Source organism: Leptonotus elevatus, chromosome 2 (genome assembly GCF_054856555.1).
Source record: "Leptonotus elevatus isolate MCC_2025b chromosome 2, RoL_Lele_1.0, whole genome shotgun sequence".
NCBI lineage: Eukaryota > Metazoa > Chordata > Actinopteri > Syngnathiformes > Syngnathidae > Leptonotus > Leptonotus elevatus.
In genome coordinates, this window is record NC_141240.1 from 21,625,283 (window position 1) to 21,646,650 (window position 21,368).

The following is a 21,368-nucleotide window of genomic DNA, read 5'->3' on the forward strand; positions in this document are numbered from 1 at the left end:
AGGTTTTCATAATCGTATTCACAGAAGTGGATTTTTTTTTTAAATAATACAAATAGTTAAAATGAATTTTTTACGTCTATAGCCATCAAAGGCAGTGAATGAGTTAAGAGACTATAGTTAAGTCTTAGACTTGTAGAACATTTTTAGATATATTTAATGGAGAATACAAATAAATGCTTGTCTGATTGGTGCCATACAAGTAAACCCCGGATGTCGGTTTCAACCACAACAACAGTTTGTTCTATCAATCAGTCGATTCGTCTGCGAGTGTTCGGGGGCGTTTACTCGGCGGCTGCTCCGATCTGTCGTCATCTCTGAAGCCGTCCATTGTGATTTGGTAGCTAATCGTCGCTTCCTCGTTATCCGGAGACTTAAAGATGGTCGCCTGCCTTTGCGAACCTGCCCAACGCAGGAGGAGTCTCAGGGTGGGCGCGTGGCCCCAGATCTCCCCCAGCGCAGGGACCAGCTGAGATTGTCCACCCTGCAGCCGCGTGGTCATCTGGTTGCTCAGGACCACCGCCATGTCGTGCTTGGTCGCCATGGAGATGAGCTGCTGGGCCAGGCCGTTGAGCAGGCGGGTCCGCTGAGTCCGCACATCGTCAAAGTGCTGACGGAAAGGAAAGGCCACGCTGTCAATCACCAGGAGGCGGACCTTCGGGTGACCAGACAGGAAATCGGGCAGCAGGTAGATCTCGGCCAGGAGCTCCACGTAGTCATGGCAACGCACCTGAGGCACACCAAGACAGGAAGTGGAATCACTTCCTAATCATTTTTTTAACCTACAAGTGCGCGTACAAAGTTTTACGCCATTTTCATGGCCCCAAGACTTCCTGTCGAGGTAGCGAGTGTCACGTTACCAGGAAGATGTTGGACAGGATGTTTTCCACGGTGAATGCGGTTGCGGCATCTCGCTGCTCGACGTCCTCAGCCAGCAAGGTGCAATGGCGGACGGCGGCGGCGGCAAGGTCCACCACCCTTTGAACCATGAAGCTTCCCTCGGTGTCGATGAAGACCACCTGACCTCCCAGGCCGCCGAAACAAGGAGGCACTTGAACGTCCACGGCCAGCTGCAGACTAATGACATCATTCATGTCACATCTTCGTGCAATTTCATTTATTTTATCTTCTGCAAAGGACGACTTCTATTACTGCAGCTTACTGACGAGTTGTGACCGTCTCCATTTGGGCCACTTGAAATGCGCTATAGAAATCAAAATTATTATTGTGTGTCTCTTTCTCTCACCAAAGTTGCGTTTTTCCCACTCCCGGCGCTCCACAGATCTCTGTGGTTTTCCCGACAGGAAATCCTCCTCCGAGCGCAGAGTCCAGCCGCGAGGAGAACGTCACGATGCGGTTTAGCGCCTCTTCGTTCTGAAGAAGGTCTAGTGCGGTCAAAGAAGCTCCATCTCCTGCTGCTCCTCCTCCATCAGCTCCTGCCTCCTTCCTAACGGCCTGGAGCACCTCCAGCGCCTCCTCTTGGCTCAGTCCTGCCTCTGCAACAAAGAGATCTTCAGGTCATTTTGCTTGGAATTTATGTTGATGTTCTTAGATTGCTTTAATACCAGACCAGTCCTCTATTTTCAATAGCGCTTGTCTTCTTGTCAATAAGATCCTGGGTGAGTTAGAGTCTAGCCCTGTTTATTTTGGGCCAGAAGCAGGTTACACCCTGTACTGGTCACCAGCCAATCGGAGTGCTTTAATACTCATTAGCTTTATTTATTTGTGTGTGTGCAACCTAAATTGGATTTTTAGCTATTCTTCCAAAATTATTTGCGTTCAGGGCTGCTACATCTTATTGCAAATTAAGTTCCAGACTTTGTAGTTCCATTTGAAATAACATTTAAAAACATCTTTACATTGTGTCCGGTCCAGTGTCCCATGTTGTCCAAAGTTGCTAGTACAGCACATAGATGACATACATCTACTCGATTAAGTCCACATCACTGTTTTGTTAGTCCCAGTGTCGTGAGGTTGACAATAATATGATGTAATGTCATAATATCGGTGTCATTTGTTGAGAATAATGTTATTCTTGTTTTGAATAATGGCATGTTTTGCTTTTTTTTTTTTTTTTTTATAAGCACAAGGGGGCTTTTTGTGTTAGGAAAAATACAGCTTAAGTCATATAAAAGTAGCACAAACAAACGAGAATGTACTGATATGTACCTCGACTAAGTTCGAGCGCGCTGACTTGCATGACGTCATCAAGCATCTGAAAACCTGCGTTGAGAACTTTGACTTTGATCTGCGGACTCAGGGGCAGAGTGGACAGCGGTCTTTGCATCCTGTTTGCAGCTTAGCGTTAGCTTCTAGCGTTCAGAATGCGCCACTACGACATTCGTCCGTTCCTGGCATGCCTCGACTCACACCCCTGTCAAAAAACAAACAAATAAACAAAAAAGGCAACTATCCGGATTACGCCCTAGTCCAAAATAAATGTACAAAGAATGCGATTAAACCTTCCCGCGCAGAAAACGTCGCATGTTCATGGCGACACAGCAGTGACAGCAACTCACTTCCTGTAACACACGTAACTTCAAAGTAAAAGCAACATTGACGCCCGTTTGCATTACTTTTAATGTGAAATGGCACCGAAAGTGAGCTGTCTTCGCTGTCTGTCGTCACTAACATGCGACTTCGTTTGCACGTGAAGGGGAGTAGTTGTCACGGTGAGTTTGTTAGAATTTCTGATTTTTTCACATTTTTTTGACACAAAAAGCAAACTAAACTAACACTTACAAAGACATTACAGTACATATTTAACAAAGAAATGGTTAATCAATGATTTTATAAGCATAAATGCGATCTGCTTTTTCTTAATCGTGCCCATCGTTTCCTTTTCTTTAAAACCTTTTACTTGCATACTGTTACACACATCGCATAACAAAATATTAACGTGATATTCATGGTTGTGTAAAACTAATAGAAGATACTATACGAGCTTAATTTACACTACTATTTTTTTGTGTGTTGACATGTTTACATTCAATAGTTTTTTCTGTACACGTAGTTACAACTTAAGAATATTAGATATCACAATAATAAGGAAAACTACACTAGCAGCTATTGTATATGCCCTATAGATGTGGAGCCGTGTCCTAGTATTAATCAAATATTTTCATTTCTACTAAATAAAGATGGGTAATGGGAAGAAGAAGACTGAGACAGCTGAATTAGATTTAGAAGAAGGGAGGATGATGACAGCTCAACCGGAGGAGGAGGAGGAAAAGACCACATCTGAAGAGGATGACAATAACAAGATTACAACTGATGAAGAAGAGCAGGAGGAGGATGAGAGGAAGACTACAACTCAAGAAGAAGAGAAGGACGAGGAGGAGGATGTGAAGCTCTCAACTCAAAAAGAAGAAAAGGGGAAAAAGCTAACTGTAAAAGGGTTGGCAAAGACTTCCTCTTCCTCAGACAGGAAGTGTGTTCCAGGAATTCTGTACCTGGGTCACATCCCTCCCAGGTTCCGACCCAAACATATGAGAAATCTTTTGTCCGTTTACGGCGAGATTGGACGAATCTTCCTGCAACCTGAAGGTATGGCTCAGGGATATATTAGAGTATATCCACTAATATGAGTTTATTTGTTAGATTTGTTTTATGCATCGTCATTGTTGAAAGCTTGTCCCTGCTGGAAATGAGAGGAATTCAAAAGCACAGTGTTGAGAACTTTTAGTGACTATGTTGTTGGAGTGACTGCAATCCATTGACCAGTGTGAGGACGCAGGGATGTTGAAATGGTAAACTCACGACTATAGCAAAGTCACTCGCTTTGGCGTTGAATGTAAACATTCAACTGCAGCTTTCTAATACCTAAATTTGTCCATTTTGTTGGCGGAGCAACTTCACATTAATCAACAGAAGGATCTTCAATGGATCTCCTGCCCCATTCAGTCCACTCGCTCACTTTACTCTAGCCTCTCCATATTTATTTTCCAAGTGTTTAGTGTTGTCGTAGTCTTCCTCATCTGATCGTGTTGTGTTGCCGGCGGTGCAGATGGCCAGGTGAAGGCGAAGAAGAAGCGCTCGGGCTCCAGGAGGAGCGACTTCACGGAGGGCTGGGTGGAGTTTCGTGACAAACGGGTGGCTAAGCGCGTGGCGGCGTCTCTTCACAACACACCCATGGCGACGCGGAAACGCCAGACCTTCGTGTCCGACCTGTGGTGCATCAAGGTGCGGTGAGCACTCGCTATTCATCATGGCTAATCTGTAGCTAACAGGAAGTCTTTGTCTCTGCAGTACCTGCACAGGTTCCAGTGGACGCACCTGAGTGAGCGTCTGGCTTACGAGCAGATGGTTCTCCATCAGCGCCTCCGCACCGAAGTGTCGCAGGCCAAGCGCGAAACCAACTTCTACCTGGACAACGTGGACAAGAGCGCTCGCATGGAAAAAGAGAGCAAGAAGCGGAAGATGACGGACAGACAGCAGCACGTGAGTTACCAGCTTGTGTGCATTCTCTCTCGCACTTTTCCCCTTGACCTCAGTCTCTCTTTTTTCACTCTTTCCTTGGTTTGAGCTTTTCTCTCTCTTTCACCCTCTCTTTATCTCTGCTACCTTTTTCTTAGTCTGTTTCTCTTTTTTTCCTCTTTCTCCTTTTTCTTTGTTCTTTCACTCAAATTTCTTGTCTCTTTTCCACAATTTTTTTGCTTTTTCATTTTCTTCCTTGCTCTCTTTTTCTCTTCATTCACTCAGTTTTGGTTGATCTCTTTTCTCTCTCACTTTCTTTTGCCCTATAGCTGTTTTTTTGCTCTTTTTCTTTCACTCTTCTTCTCCCTGTCTGTGCCCCGCGTTCTCCTTTTTCACTTATTCTTTCCCCCTCTTCTCTTGACTCCTATCTTTCTTTACCCTTTTTAGTTTTTTGTCTTTTGTTTTCCTGTGTCTCTTTCTCCCTCTTTCCATCTCTTTCTCACTGCAAGTCAACCCATACTGCACTACATATTTAAGCCGTTATGTCGTTGTCAGGAGGAAGAGCGAACGTGGGACTTCACACAACGCCAGACAGAGGAGGAGATCCAAACAAAGAAAAAGAAGAATAAAAAGACAATAATGACAATGATGGACTCTAGCAACCAGAAGCAACAGGACAAGAACCGCCTCCACCAGCTCAAGAGCCAATCAAACGTCTCCTTGTTGGCCAAGATTTTTAACTCCCAAAAGCATTAGCAGCTGGTGAAAGAACAATGGTGTGACATTAAATATACAGAGCAAACAATTGTTTAAGCATGTAATTTAATAATGGTGTTGAAGCTAACAAGCTAACTATCTAGTTTGGCTGAGTTACCAGCTACAAACAATGACCTGGTATATGAGCCTTAAGATGGATAGCAAGTATATGGAGTAAATGCTCAAACGGCTTGTCATTTGGCATGAGGGGTAGTAACACTAGTGTACCCCCCCTAAAATTCTACAATTTGGGCCGACTACAAGATCTTGTTAACTTTTTCTCTGACTGACAAACACATTCAAGCTGCAGTAGGAAGAACAAAGATACAATTATTCAAGCCATATACACAGATTTCTCATTGCTATGGTCATATAACTTTGTTTACTAGTTGTACAGTTTTTGCTCGAGCTGGATCGAGAGCTCAGTTTGCATAAATGTTTAATGATTTTTCCCCCCTCAAAATAATGGATTAGATTAAAGTTGTGTATGAATGTTTGTTGTTCAATTTATTTATAAAAAGTTCACAGTTAAGAGTACAGCACTGGCGACAAGACGATGCGCGCGCACACAAGACAGGGACTCGGGAGGGGGGCGTGACGTCACTGATGTGCGAAGGAGCAACATGGCGGCAGATTACTGGGAGCAGGAAAAATCCTCCACACTGTCACGCTGAACCGAGCCAAAGACAAGCCGGGCGACGCCGGGACTGGGCCTCCCGGTGAGTAACGCGTCGCCGTGTTCACGTTAGCTGTACCGGGAGGATGAGAAGGTGGAAGAGGGCAAAATGTTTAGCCTAGCGGAGGCGAGCAACTCGGGGTTCACGCCGCTCCGCCTCCATTTAGAAGACTCGAGGTGCAGCAAATAGACGGGACCCCACAACCCGTCGAGCCCGGTGGGCGCTTCGTAAACAACAACATAGTCTTGTCCCAGGAAAGCACCGGGAAGTAAGACGCCACCGTCTCTGGCTAACAGCTAACAACAAGCTGGCTGTGGTTAAAATCACTCCCAATATTATATAGTGAGTTAGCCCATTTGTAGTGCTGTGTGTATATGCACTGAGCATAAATTACCCCCGTAATGTATTCCACAATGCATTTTGAAAAGGAAGAGAGTAGAGACCTCACTCAGGGCCAAGATTATCGAATCTATCCCAGGTGGCATTGCGCCTGTACGACGATACAGAAAGAAGATTTTCCGTTTCCGCTGGTTTTGAGTTGTGGCGCGAAATTAATTAGTACAGCAACACTTCACAACACGGGTGAACATTCTTTTGTTAGCATTACATTTCTTATAAAAAAATTTAATTTATTTGTTCAATATGTGTAATAAGTGCTCAACGCATCTGCGCATGTGTGGAGAGTCTTGTTTTAAAAATAAAGGCTACCAAATAAAGGAGCGGTCATTGTACTTTTCAAAGCTAAGGTGCTGGAAGACACGTGTATGCCTTAACTGTACACCTTAAAGCTAGCAGACATTGTGAAAAGATTTTAAGCCTTAAGTGAGAAAACGACAGGTGCACTTTGCGTCATCTTAACTGCTGGAACGCTGGAAAAAACACCATTCCATAGCTCCCAAGAGTAATTAGGACCTCTGTTCATCCTTTACAATTTCCCGACAGAAAAGAACGACTCAGACAGGCGTAAAAGATAGACTAAAATTGTACCTTTAACACATTTATTTTGTCAATATCTATATCAATAACGGACAGAGGATACTGTAAGCAAGCTAGCGGACATCGAAGCTAATGGAGAGACAGAACATGGGATCAGCCCGACAAAAATCATTTTCTAGTCACTGACTTTTTAAATAAAGAGGAACATTTCCACTTTCCAGTGTGTTGGTGTTAAATTGAGTGTTACACTGACTTTAGATAGGTCATGCAACATATTACATGAAACTACGGTGCATTATAAAGAGATTAAAGACATTTCATTATGGTATGTACTTTCAGCACTAAATAGCCCCATTCAAAGCACTGCGCTTCTGAGCCCCTTGACCACTCACTGAAGAATGGTTCCTAGTTCCTACCTGACTCTTCCTCGCGTCTCGCTGTCGCACCTCACTCCCAGTACGGCGCACACATCAAATGAGTCTACGTATATTTGAAATAGTTTAAATAAACATAAACTTTCCAGTGGTTGAAATGATCTTTACCAAGTCACAAAAATTTACCTTTACCTGAGATGTGCAGGTCGCTTATTATGTTATAGCGATGCAGTAATTAACAGCGCGCTCAACCAGTGTTCCAAAACTATTTTTCATTTCACTGATGAGTGTGCTATTTAGTTCACTATATCGCTTATTTGGTATCAGGAGGCTGAACCGGGTCTGTGTTTACGTATAATTGTTAGTACTGCATTCACAAATCTGCACGTTATCACGATAAAATGTCAGACTTGATGTGTGCAGGTGCGTCGTCCACGCTGGCTGCCCCACCCCCCTCAGCTTCGCGGCCCCCCCTCATGGAGAGGATGAGGAAGATCAAACGGCAGCTGTCACTCACCCTGGGGAGGGGAGGGGCTGGGGGAGGAGATCGGACGCTAAGCGACCACCAAGAAAACACATCACACAGTGACTCGGGTAAAAATTGCTCGTAACTTGCTGTACACTTTAACCAGAACTATTTGCTTCCTTAACTCATTCACTGCCATTGACGGCTATAGACGTCAAAAATTCATTTGAACTATTTCTATTCGTTTAACACGTTTCCCACTTTTGTTAACAAGAGTATGAAAACCTAGAATGTTTTTATTGTATTAGAACAGATTTTTGTGATTAATCGTGAGGTAACTATTGAAGTCATGCGATTAATCATGATACAAAATTTTAATCGCCTGACGCCCCTAATTTTTAATAATCTTTTCTTTAAAAAAAAAAAAGATTGCAAATTATTTTTTTTAAAATAAAATTATTTTATTTATTTAAAAAATAAAATAAAATATTTGTAAAAATTAGGGGCGTCAGACAATATTTTTTTTTAATCGTAATTAATCGCATGACTTCACTAGTTAACTCACGATAAATCACAAATTTTATATCTGCTCTAAATGTAAAAAAAAAAATCTAGGTTTTCATACTCTTAACAAAAATGGAAAAAAAGTTAAATTAATAGAAATAGTTAAAATGAATTTATGACGTCTATAGCCGTCAATGGCAGTGAATAAGTTAATAAACCAGCAACAACTCAAAATAACACCAACACTTATGCCACATTTCTGCTCCTTTTTTTTTCACTGTACACACAACATTATTCCACTGTGCCTTACTGTTATTTGCACTGCATAATTTAGTGAAGTTTAATATATATTTTTTTATATTATTTATGTTTCTATTCTAGTTTTGTATTGTTTAGCACACAAACATAATGTTGCGCCACAATTTTATTGTATTTGCACCATACAATGACAAAGTCTATTCTTTTTTTGTTTTAACCTCTCAGAGGCCGGTACGCTTCGTCCTACATCAGGGGGAGTGAAAGTCAGAGGGTCGTCTTCATCAGTTCAGTCTCTTTTTCAATCGTACAGCCGCCGGCCACGAGGTCTAGGACGCAGTCTGAGCTCATACTTGAACCACAGCAGCAGACTGGGTAGGACTTCAGCATGCAGCGTTAGGGTTGGATTAATTTGGCCTTAAATTGAATCGTTCTTTGTTTTATCCAACAAAAATATATCTTATATTTTTTCCCTTTGCTTATAGAAAAATAAAATGACAATCAAATCTTTCTCTATTCTCTTTAGGCTAAAAAGGTTTTTTCTTCCCCCCAGCAGTAAAAAACAAAACAAAAACATATTTTCTTGCAAAGCATTAGGTCAGCACTTTACTTAAATAAATATTTAAAATGTTTTAACATTTTAACATGAGCTTCAGTGCCAATTACTTTGCGATTGTCTTCTACAATACAATGTGGAAATAATTCAACTCATGTTATCTATTTCTTTAAATTAAAGTCACTGCAAAATAATCACTTGAAGCGTCAGAATACAGGTGCTCATCAAAAAATTTGAATATCCTCAAAAAGTTGAATGATTTCTGTAATTCCATTCAAAAAGTCAAATTTTCATAGATTATAGATTCAGGGCCCAGTATTTGTTTGTTTATTTTTGCATAATTTGGGCTTCTAGTCATTAAAACCCATTAAAACAGGATTTCAAAAAACTTGAATAATGTGAAGAAATCACCATGCATCGTTTTCCTCTTGTAATACAGTACTACCAAGAGGAAAATGACTTTTTGAATGGAATTACGGAAATTATTCAACCTTTTGAAGATATTAAAAATTTTTGACGGGCACCTGTAGTTGTCAAAGTGTAAGTCACGGCTGCCCTGTATTTTGTGTTTGGTCACCTGACGTTCGCAATGCAAGCCCCAGGGCACTTTGGCGTCAATCCAATTCAATAGCATAGAACGTATTGCAAAGGACATTTTTGGCTTGACTTCCTTTTAAGTGTGGTGACCAAATCGCTAAGTTGGCAACACTGACTGCTTTTGTAAACAAGCTCCTCCGTTTTGTTAGTGTAAGCAGTGTATGCTAGCGACTACGTGCTTTGAATTACTGAAGCCACTAAAAAATATTGACCCGACAAATAAATGAATCAATAAAATGCATAAATCTCCCAGCCCTGCCTCACTTCCTCACCGTGTCTTCTCAACACTCCTTCCTGTCATCCCGTATTCGAAGCAGAGATCGTACACGAGGATGTCAAGATGAGTTCTGACGGTGAAAATGAGCCCACATCCTCTTCGGACGACGTCCAGAGTCCAGTCCGAGTTCGACTGAGGACCAAGAAGATATCCACTGAGGTGAGTCCCAACATGAATACACACATGTCATGTACACACTGACTGACTGTTTGTTTCTTTGTGCCTTCCTCAGGACATCAACAAACGTTTGTCATTGCCTGCGGACATTCGTCTTCCAGACGGCTACCTGGAGAAATGCAACGTGATTGGTCCAGCTCTTTTTGAACAGCCAATTAGCAGGCGGCTGCGTAGGGTCTCTCTGGTATGTCTTTTATGTGTGTGACCGCGGACATTTGTGTTTGTGGTCGTTAATCCTCCTGTGTCCTTTTTATGTGCAGTCAGAGATTGGCTTCGGCAAACTGGAGACTTACGTCAAACTAGACAAACTGGGAGAGGTCAGAACTACTACATGTCTGTAGGGATGCACGATAACTGTTTTTTTCCACCGATACAGATAACTTCCTGATACAGATAACCGATAATTTTTTTCTTTGTTTTTTGGGGGGAACTACAAATATATCTGTTGTTGTAGCTTAAACTAATAAAGGGTCGTTGAAGGATACATTTGTCAGATGATGCCCATTTTATGAATTATCTGGTGTGACTAAAATGAAATAATCAATTTGGGACTTTTATTTTGAAATACATTTCAAGATAGGAGTTTGTATCATCCACAAGACAGCAAAGAACACATGGTAACAGCTATCAGGCTTGTACTGTCTTGCAACTATGTAAAAAAACTACCCTTTTAGCAACTGGTACGTAATGGTCATATTTCTATTATAACTTTGCTTGTTTTGTTTAGATGACTAATTGTTAAGCCTCATAACTTTGACTTGAGTTGAAAATATTACATGGTGTGATAAATCATCAAATTAGATGTCCCAAATTAAAAGTACAGTTAATAGTAATTAAAATAATAAACATTGAATGGTTTTTGTTTTTTTAAATTAAAAATATATATAACTGTTTGGTCTGAAATCATAATCCGCCAATTGCCCTAATTTTTTTTAATCCCGCTTCTTACTGAATATAGCGGGGTCGGAGGATGACAAAGTTGTCAAGCTCTTATGCTTATCAGTAATTGTTACCGGTAATACAATAACCTGCGTTTTGTTGCGACTCCCGCTAGTATTTATTAATGCTTCAACAAATACATCAGTCACAAAATTATTTACGTAGCACTAGTGACGTTTCAACAATGCACATTGCACGCACATATTTTAAACTAAACACAGGACCCCAAACATTTTAGTTAATGACTCACCATACAGTAGCTGAACTTCGTAGCGTTTACGATCCATCCATTTTCTGAACCACTTATCCTGACTAGCATCAGCTATTTAGCTAAGCGAATGCTCGGCTCGGCTGCATACATTGCTTCGTACGGCGGACATGTGTAAAAATGATGTCGTTTTCCCCCCCCAATATCGGTCCGATAACTCGTGCATCCCTACATGTCTCACTTATCAGCGTGCATGCCTCTCTATGACATATCTGTCTTTGACGTGTGTCTAGGGCACCTATGCGACTGTGTACAAAGGCCGTAGTAAGCTGACAGACAACTTGGTGGCTTTGAAGGAAATTCGTCTGGAGCATGAAGAAGGAGCTCCATGTACAGCTATCAGAGAAGGTGTATTCACATTGTTGAAACAAACCAAAAATTCCCTCCCAGAAATCTGATTTCTGATTTGAATCAAATCTGCCAATAAATGACCCCCCCCCCCCCTAAAAGGGGTTTGTAATTGCGTATAGATGCCACAAAATGGTGGCAAAGCACTTAAAATGGAAGCTATCATAAAGCGTCAACACCATGTCCAGTCAAGAACCTATGTTACATCGATGACTGTATTCTGTAGTTAAAATATTTAACACAAGCAAGACACCTTCACTTGAGGCTCATCAAATAGCACTATGAAATATAAAAACAAACAAAAAAAAACCTTCAGTGACACTTGCTGTTTGTTTGCATCAGTGTCTCTGCTGAAGGACCTAAAACATGCCAACATCGTGACGCTTCATGACATCATCCACACACAGAAGTCCCTCACACTGGTCTTTGAGTACCTGGTAAGACACAATCACAAATTTGTGTGAATATTTCCACGTGGTCACATGCCTCAATGAGCCTATTTGTGTGTTTTAGGACAAAGATTTGAAACAGTACCTGGACGACTGCGGCAACGTCATCCACATGCACAATGTCCAAGTGCGTCATCCTCTTACACATTAGTACACTTTAAACCTGTGGAAGTGTTGATGTGACTGATCTGTATTTTTGTCTTGCCAGCTTTTCCTCTTTCAGTTACTGCGAGGTTTGGCCTACTGTCATCGCCGGAAAGTTCTCCATCGAGACCTCAAGCCCCAAAACCTGCTCATCAACGAGCGAGGAGAACTCAAACTGGCTGACTTTGGTGAGAAAGGCTTCGTCATTGACTTTCTGTGCGCGTTTACATGAGCTTGTATTGGTTTTCAATATGGTGCTCCATAGAGGTTGTCCATGTGGTTGAAGTCTTTGTCCATATGGTTATAGTAGTTCTCCATGTCATTTTAGTAGGTGTCGATAAGGATTCTGGTTCTAGGATATCTGTGTGGTTTCCCAAATCATTTTAATGGTTGTCTTTGTTCCTCTAATCTTTCCCTGTGTAGTTCTTGAGGTTGTTCTAGTAGTCTAGGTTTTGTTCATGGGCTTCTAGTAGATTCCCTATGTGGTTGTAAAGTTCACCACAGTAGTTGTATTGGTTGTTCATATGGTTCTAGTGGTCCTGCGTATGATTGTCCATGTGGTTCTTGTAGTTCTGTTTGTGGTTCTATTCCTTGTCCGCGTGGTTCTAGTTCTCCGTATGATTTGATGTTGCAGGTCTGGCCCGGGCTAAGTCGATCCCGACCAAGACGTATTCAAACGAGGTGGTAACTCTTTGGTACCGCCCACCAGACATCCTGCTGGGCAGCACCGACTACTCCACGCACATTGACATGTGGTTTGTTACCATGACAACACACATTTGCCTCTCATCTGTGTGGACCTTTCGCTCACCTGTGCGTGTACTGTGTATGTAGGGGTGTAGGGTGTATCTTGTACGAGATGACAACAGGTCGGCCATTGTTTCCTGGTTCTACAGTGGAGGAGGAGCTTCACTTCATCTTTAAATTGTTGGGTGAGAAGCAAACTTTTGATATGTTAATCAGACGTGACACACATGTTGACAACGTGTACGTGTGTGTGTTCTCACGCTCGCAGGAACGCCGACTGAAGAGAGCTGGCCAGGAATCGGTTCCAACGAGGAATTTGTGGCAGTAAATTATCCCCAGTACCCCCCGGAGAACCTCGGCGATCACACACCACGGTAACACCACTACCTCATACACAACTGCATTAAAAATAAATAAAAAAATCCACCGATCGATGGCTTGTAACATGAAAAACTCTCTGACTCGTAAGTCAATGTAAATACTATTATGACCAGGGTTGGACTGGCACAAATATTCGGCCCTGGCATTTTGACTTAGCCCTGCTGGCCCAGACCGATTCCTGACCACTCTTGGCTACCACATGACGTAGCTGTACCACTGATTTGTATTGGTTCAGTTTGCTCTCTATATTGTAACTGGATTTGTGGGCTGGTCTCTTGGGATGAAATGGAGGAAAATAATAATTGAATAGCACCCCATCGACCCCAAAAGACACTGGCCCTCCGGGCATCTGCCCTGTATGACATATGGCCAGTCCAGCCCTGATTATGACTACACAACTTCCATCAGTAAGTGTTGTGTGTTGGAAAGATCACAAATGTGCACAATAAAGGCACACAGCATGATTATAACTGAGTGGGTTTGTGTGTTTTGTTTTTAGGCTCAACAGCAATGGCGTCCAACTGTTGTCAAAGTTCTTGCAGGTCCGTGAACGCCACATGCGCGCACACAAAACGATCATACAAATTGTATTTGTGCGGTACAATATATGAGTGTGTTCATGTTGTGCTATTATTGTGCTTGTCTAGTTTGAAGGAAAGAAAAGGACTTCAGCAGCTGAGGCAATGACTCATTGCTACTTCAGTAACCTTGGAAACAGAGTTTGTGCACTTCCTGACAGTAAGTAGTACACGCTATGCTAATACTGCTAATGCATTTTGTCCTTGGGGGCTAACTAGTACCCACTGAAAAGGCATGTGTATGCTCTCATCTTCGTCCCTCCTCCTCCTCCTGTGCGCAACTGCTCACCCTGCCCCTCTCTGTTCAGTCGAGGAGGAGAGAAAAAAAAAGTTGCTGGCTTCTCCAGTTATCTTCAAACAGACGGCTTGTTTATTGATTTCTGCAAGCAGCCAATCATATTGCAGAAATTAGACTTTTCCTGTTTGGAGTACCCTCAAAAAAGGAAAAATACTTATTACCGGTGACAGCCAACATTAGCGATAATTTGAAACCTTAACTTTATAAGGTCACGGTAAACCATCAAACCAGTAATTGGCCCATGCCTAGTGACAACTGCAGTGCCCAATAATAGTAACAGTGATACACAAGTGAAGAGAGGATGTCTCACTCTAATGTTTAATTCCAGCAACGTCCATCTTTTCTCTGCCGGAGATTCAACTGGAACGAGAAACAGTGAGATCAACAGATCAAGGTAACACACACGTATGGTACATGTAGCCCTTATTAGGGGTGGGCGATAATCATCATCATCGATATTATCGTCAACTTGGCTTTCACCGTGTCCAATTTGACATTATTGAGTTTTAATACTATCGCTAAATGGCGAGAAAAAACGGCTCAATTGATTGGCTGAAAAGTAGGAGAAAGGGATGAAAGTTGTCATTTGGCGAATCAGCGCGCATAGACTAAAGAGGAGGAAGTTAACGGGAGAAGTGTTTACAAGTGACAACATGGAATTGAAGTCTCGTATTAGTGACTAATAAACTTAGCAAGACTTAAGTCCACGTCCCTAGCCTGGAAATTATTTGGGGTTGACAAGACCAAAATAATATCGTAACGTGTGCCGAAAAACGCTCGCCGTGAAAAGCACTTCTGTTCCAGCACGGAGCATATGGAGGATTACGTGACTTAGAGACTCCACAAGTACGACTACCGCTAAAGATAAGATAAGTAAAGCAGCCGAACACAATCAGAAAATATATGTGTGTATATATATATATATATATGAGTATATATGTATATATATATATGTGTGTGTGTATATATATATGTGTAAAAAGTAGTCCATTAATCATTGACCAGATCTGTTATTATGAAATAATAAAATACATTTAATTGTCAAAGATTCAGGAAAATCGATGAAAACACCTCATATAGCCTGGAAATAATAATAAAGCTTTCATTGTTAAATGTTGCTATAGAATATTGTTGAAAGAAAATGTATTGAGCAAATTAAAATATAAACAAGAGCAGTTCAAAAACGCTGTCAATAATTATTCTGTGAAGCGAGTTCAGATTTACAAGATTTGTTTTCTTTCTGTAGAATATCGTCAAAATATCGTAGGCGAGTTTTTGGAAAAAATATTGACATACTTTATGTCTATATACTATAAGTGGAACTTCACTTCTTCTACACCTAAAAGCCTAAACCTTGAGTTTGAGCAAAATTTTGGGGAAATATATGCCTTAAAAATCAGTCTTCCCCAACCCTTACTGTGCCGTATTACGTTCCCCTTCATCTGACCATTAGCGTGGATTGTAAAACATGCCTTGTGAAAATTAAACTGCACCAAAAAAACTAGCCACCAGAGGGTGCTAGAACTGCACACATTTTTGAACAGATGTGCTGCTTTTAATATCGTGACATGACGACGACCATATTGTGGCAATTTTAATATCGCAATATCACAATATTATTATTATCGTTACATCCCTAGTACACAACGCCAAGTTACATAAGTGACTAAGACTTTCACATGCTGTTAAGACGTTTCTGTATTGAAATGAAGGAATTCAAGTCATGTTTTTTTCCCCCTTCCATCAGTAAACAGTCTGAGTAGGAGGCGGAGTCTCCTCTTCTGACATGGTCAGTGACGCAAAGGTTTGCATGCAGACGCCACAGTGAATGAACCACCAATCGGGAGACAGGACATTGTTTCCATGGCAACAGGTCGTCTTCCATTTTTATGAACATCTGCTCTGAGGTCAGCTTAAGGCTCCGGTTGCCTCATTGATGACATCATATGGTGTTGGAGTGATTGGCCACGGCTGGAGCGGAATTGTTTGCACAGGAAGAGTAACGGGAAGTGATGCGTTTCGTCCGGAAGTCATGTTTGTGCGTGCGACTGTAGAGCAACGTTTGTGTTTATTACTGTAAATAATCCCATGATACACTTGTCTGTCCAGTTCATTAGGGACGCCTCAAAGCACTTTTTGGTGCGCTTGGTTTTGTCATCACGTCAACTAAAGTTCACGCCGCCAGCCGCAAATCCAAACAAGTGTGGACAAACCCAGTTTGATTTGTCTTCAGTGGATATTTGGCTTAAGACGTATCACGAGAAAAAGGTTTTAGCTCAAAGGCCATGTTTGATTCGGTGTCCATATGTCTGAACAAAACACATTAACACAAAATGTCTCAGGCAATTACAAATTCCAATCTTATAACAACCCTGTCAAAGTTTCCACGCTAATCCTTAATTCTGGCAATTTTTCCTTCATGTGCCACAACTTCTAACAGAAAGCCATTAGACGGCAGTTTCTGAGTAACATGCAAAATGTTCCACATGATCATGATCATGGAACATGCATGATCAAAATGAGTCATTTTATCAATTAACTTGGAAAAACCTTGTAAAAAAAAAAAAAAGAAGAAAAAAAATGATTTGGTATTTAACCGCTTATTACATACTTTAGTGGAGCATGTGCCAAAATCACATGCATCCAATTGGCCACTTGTATTCAGACCTCACTTAATGGGTGGGCAGGCATTCCCGACACAAGACATGGAAGTGTCACTTTTGGCATAATGCGAACAATGAAGATCCCACGTGGCTGCGGCGTGAACAGGTTTGAATTTAGAGTTGCCGTTTAAGCTTCTTGATGAGGGCTGGGCAAAATTTTGTGTTCAAGAGCCACGTGTTAAAGTGTATGTAAAATAGTTTATTTTAATAAGAAAACTACCAATTCATTCTCATTTTTTTTCATTTTATTATTCACAGTTCATGTCAATGCTATGAATTCACCAATTATTAAATGAAGTAAAAAATGTAAAGTGTATATGTACAATTAACTAATATTATATTGTCAGCAATAAATATATGATTACGGAGATAAAAAAATGAGTAAATAGATTTTAGTAAGAATTAAATGTATAAAATGAATATTTTTGGACTGTTGATTTATGTAAATGCTTGTAGGCCGGAATGAAGAACTACCTTGTACTGTATATACTTTGCCCATTCCTCTTCCAGAATCTTAATTAGGCGTCCCTAATTAACCGACTCCAAGGCATTTAAATTTTAACGCCATCACACGTCTGCGATTGGCTGGTGTCAGCAAGTCAACTCTGTCTCTGTCTCTCAAACGGTCCAATCAGCTCGCAGAATGTCCGACACCAACACTAGATTGCTGTGTTTCTAATGTTATGATTACGGTTATTTATATGGACTTGTAGCTTCAGGAAATGGGCTGTGTTTCATCGGTGCTGATCAGAAGGAATACTTTCGCTCATGATGAAAAAGATTTGACTTCACACACACAAAATGTGAATGCCACATGGGCTGAGCCAACTTGATCATGTGACTGTTGAATGTAGTATTGTTGGCTGAGTTTACATTTTCATTTGTTATTGAGAAAAGCAGAGAAAACAGAATTGTTGGCCAACTTTTTTTCATTTGCACAAGAAGGGAAACCTTTTATTTTGCAGTCTCCTGCCATGTTTTTACTTCTGCCGAGGCTTTTTGATTTTTATTTCATGTTTTTCAGAGCCGATTCTGTTTTCTCTGCGTCTTCGGTAAATGACACCAAAGCTCTCTGCAATATAGCGCAATGCATGATGGGACTCGTCGTTCTTCCAGCGTCTTCTTCTCGTGTTGTACTCGCAATATATTTACACCACCAAATATTAAAAGTTTTTATTTATTCTCAATGCTGCGGCTCATTCTTGTGTGTTGTCAGGTCATGTCAAGCCTTGGGCAGGTTGGGGATTTGCCTAAAGTGTCCATGATATCGAAAGCTTCAATTTATTATTATTTTTTTTGTGTGAAACTTTTTCAAATATAACAAAAGAACAAACATCAATTTGACATAACAGAAAAATAAAATACAGTAATTACAGGTCTTTTTATACAGCAATGGTTCAAGAGTCACTTTTTTGGTTTATAAACACAATCCATTTTTCCCAAAATAGAAGAAATTTTTCAATTTTTGGGTTTAAAGAGAAGGTAATTCGCTCCATACTTTCAATTGTGTTCATAATACTTATCCAATCGCTCTGTGTTGGAGGATCAGATTGCAGCCATCTCCTAGTTACTGCCTTTTTTGTGGCTGCCATTATTATCTTTAGCAGATATTTGTCCCGGTTTGGAAGGTCGGCTGCAATATTGCCTGAGTATATTGTTTGAAAGGAAAAGTCAATTATTCTTCTCAAAACTTGTAGACAGTCCCAAAATATATGTCAAATTAGGCCTTGGGTCTCAAAGTTGGGTTTAAAAATAGGGCTAGGTTTTCAAATAAGGGTTACAAACTAGGGCTAGGGTCTCAAATTATGGTTTAAAAATAGGGATAGGAATTCATATTAGGGTTTCAAATTAGGGTTTCAGATTAGGGCTAGGGTTATAAATTAGGGTTTTAAAGTTATGCTAGGGTTTCAAATTAGGGTTTCAAACTAGGGCTAGGGTCTCAAATCAGTTTTTTTTTTTTTACTAGGGCTAGCATTTCAAATTAAGGTTTTGAAGTAGTGCTAGGGTTCAAAATTAGGGTTTCAAACTAGGGCTAGGGTTTAAAATTAGGGTTTAAAATTAGGCCTAGGGTCTCAAATAAGGGTTTTAAACTAGGGCGAAGGTTTCTAATTAGGGTTTTGAAGTAGTGCTAGGATTCAAAATGAGGGTTTTAAACTAGGGCTAAGGTTTAAAATTAGGCCTAGTGTCTCAAATAAGGGTTTAAAAATACGGCTAGGGTTTAAAATTAGTTTCAGATTATGACTAGGGTTTAAAATTAGGGCTTTAAACTAGGGCTCGCGTCTCAAATTAGGGTTTTAAACTAGGGCTAGGGTTTTTAATTAGGGGTTTGAAATAGTGCTAGGGTTCAAAATTAGGGTTTCAAACTAGGGCTAGGGTTTCTAATTAGGGTTTTGAAGTAGTGCTATGGTTCAGAATTAGGGTTTCAAATAAGGCTAGGGTCTCAAAAAAGGGTTTAAAAATAGGGCTAGGGTCTCAAATAAGGGTTTTAAACTAGGGCTAGGGTTTTTAATTAGGGGTTTGAAGTAGTGCTAGGGTTTTTAATTAGGGGTTTGAAGTAGTGCTAGGGTTCAAAATTAGGGTTTCAAACTAGGGCTTGGGTTTCAAATTAGAACTAGGGTCTCAAATTAGGGTATAAAAATAGGGCTAAGGTATCAAATTAGGGTTTTGAAGTAAAGCTAGGTTTTCCTATTAGGGTTTAAAATTCGGGCTAGGGTTTCAAATTATGGTTACAAACTAGGGTTAGGGTTTCAAATTAAGTTTTAAAACTAGGGCTAGGGTTTCAAATTAGGGTTTAAAACTAGGGCTAGGGTTTCAAATTAGGGTTTCAAACTAGGGCTAGGGTTTCAAATTAGGTTTTAAAACTAGTGCTAGGGTTTCATATAAGGGTTTAAAACTAGGGCTAGGGTTTCATATTATGGTTACAAACTAGGGTTAGGGTTTCAAATAAGGGTTTCAAACTAGTATTAGGGTTTCAAATTAGGGTTTAAAACTAGTGCTAGGGTTTTAAATTAGGGTTTAAAACTAGGGCTAGGGTTTCAAATTATGGTTACAAACTAGGGTTAAGGTTTCAAATTAGGGGTTTCAAACTAGGGCTAGGGTTTCATATTAGGGTTTCAAACTAGGGCTAGGGTTTCAAATTAGGGTTACAAACTAGGGTTAGGGTTTCAAATTAGGGGTTTCAAACTAGGGCTAGGGTTTCAAATTAGGTTTTAAAACTAGTGCTAGGGTTTCATATAAGGGTTTAAAACTAGGGCAAGGGTTAAATATTACAGTTACAAACTAGGGCTAGGGTTTCAAATAAGGGTTTTGAAGTAGTGCTAGGATTCAAAATTAGGGTTTAAACCTAGGGTTAGGGTTTCAAATTAGGCTTACAAACTAGGGCTAGGGTTTCAGATAAGGGTTTTGAATTAGGCTAGGGTTAAAAATTAGGGTTTAAAACTAGGGCTAGGATTTCAAAATAGGGTTTCAAACTTGGGCTAGGGTTTCAAATTAGGGATAGGGTTTCAAATTAGGGTTTCAAATTAGGGTTTCAAACTAGGGCTAGGGTTTCAAATTATAGTTACAAACTAGGGTTAGGGTTTAAACTAGGGATAGGGTTTCATATTAGGGTTTCAAACTAGGGCTAAGGTTTCAAATTAGGTTTTAAAACTAGTGCTAGGGTTTCATATAAGGGTTTAAAACTAGGGCTAGGATTCAAAATTAGGGTTTCAAACTAGGGCTAGGGTTTCAAATTAGGGTTTAAAACTAGTGCTAAGGTTTCATATTAGGGTTTAAAACTAGGGCTAAGGTTTCAAAATATGGTTACAAACTAGGGCTAGAGTTTCATATTAGGGTTTAAAATTCGGGCTAGGGTTTCAAATTATGGTTACAAACTAGGGTTAGGGTTTCAAATTAAGTTTTAAAACTAGGGCTAGGGTTTCAAATTAGGGTTTAAAACTAGGGCTAGGGTTTCAAATTAGGGTTTCAAACTAGGGCTAGGGTTTCAAATTAGGGTTTAAAACTAGTTTTAGGGTTTCATATAAGTATTTAAAACTAAAGCTATGGTCATATATTACAGTTACAAACTAGGGCTCGGGTTTCAGATAAGGGTTTTGAAGTAGGTTACGGTTCAAAATTAGGGTTTAAACTAGGTCTAGAGTTTCAAATTAGGATTTTAAACTAGGGCTAGGGTTTCATAATAGGGTTTCAAACTAGGGCTAGGGTTTCAAATTAGGGTTTCAAGCTAGGGCTAGGGTTTCATATTAAGGTTTAAAACTAGGGCTAGGGTTTCAAATTAGGGTTTCAAACTAGGGCTAGGGTTTCAAATTAGGGTTTAAAACTAGGGCTAGGGTTTAAAATTAGGGTTTCAAACTAGGGCTAGAGTTTTATATTAGGGTTTAAAACTAGGGCTAGGGTTTCAAATTAGGGTTTCAAACTAGGCCTAGGGTTTCAAATTAGGGTTTAAAACTAGTTTTAGGGTTTCATATAAGGATTTAAAACTAAAGCAATGGTCATATATTATAGTTACAAACGAGGGCTAGGGTTTCATATTAGGGTTTCAAACTAGGGCTAGGGTTTCAAATAAA

The 21,368-nt window shown here is 40.3% G+C and overlaps 3 protein-coding genes across 4 annotated transcripts; 2 read left to right on the top strand and 1 right to left on the bottom strand.

Annotated features, from left to right (window-relative positions):
• Positions 1–136: 136 nt before the first annotated feature.
• On the bottom strand, positions 137–9,917 carry rad51c (RAD51 paralog C). Of its 2 annotated transcripts, none has more exons than XM_086070201.1 (5): positions 9,807–9,917; positions 2,167–2,371; positions 1,244–1,493; positions 858–1,074; positions 137–727 (listed from the first exon to the last, which is right to left on the bottom strand). In XM_086070201.1, exons 2-5 carry the CDS (start codon positions 2,282–2,284, stop codon positions 245–247), a joined length of 1,068 nt encoding a protein of 355 aa, XP_085926327.1. In that variant the 5' UTR covers positions 2,285–2,371; positions 9,807–9,917; the 3' UTR covers positions 137–244. The 2 variants fall into 2 exon arrangements, with proteins under 2 accessions (XP_085926327.1, XP_085926325.1); XM_086070199.1 differs by lacking the exon at positions 9,807–9,917 and adding an exon at positions 2,460–2,526.
• abt1 (activator of basal transcription 1) lies at positions 2,618–5,661 on the top strand. Its single transcript, XM_086070202.1, has 5 exons — positions 2,618–2,669; positions 3,138–3,543; positions 4,004–4,179; positions 4,246–4,437; positions 4,969–5,661. The coding sequence occupies exons 2-5, from the start codon at positions 3,138–3,140 to the stop codon at positions 5,167–5,169; spliced, it is 975 nt and encodes a 324-aa protein (XP_085926328.1). The 5' UTR covers positions 2,618–2,669; the 3' UTR covers positions 5,170–5,661.
• On the top strand, positions 5,737–17,990 carry LOC147178851 (cyclin-dependent kinase 16-like). The gene is made up of 17 exons (XM_086070198.1): positions 5,737–5,888; positions 7,580–7,750; positions 8,610–8,756; positions 9,852–9,970; positions 10,044–10,172; positions 10,249–10,305; positions 11,429–11,543; positions 11,886–11,980; positions 12,057–12,119; positions 12,201–12,324; positions 12,771–12,891; positions 12,971–13,068; positions 13,152–13,257; positions 13,764–13,806; positions 13,912–14,002; positions 14,469–14,534; positions 15,888–17,990. The coding sequence occupies exons 2-17, from the start codon at positions 7,633–7,635 to the stop codon at positions 15,923–15,925; spliced, it is 1,530 nt and encodes a 509-aa protein (XP_085926324.1). The 5' UTR covers positions 5,737–5,888; positions 7,580–7,632; the 3' UTR covers positions 15,926–17,990.
• Positions 17,991–21,368: the final 3,378 nt, after the last annotated feature.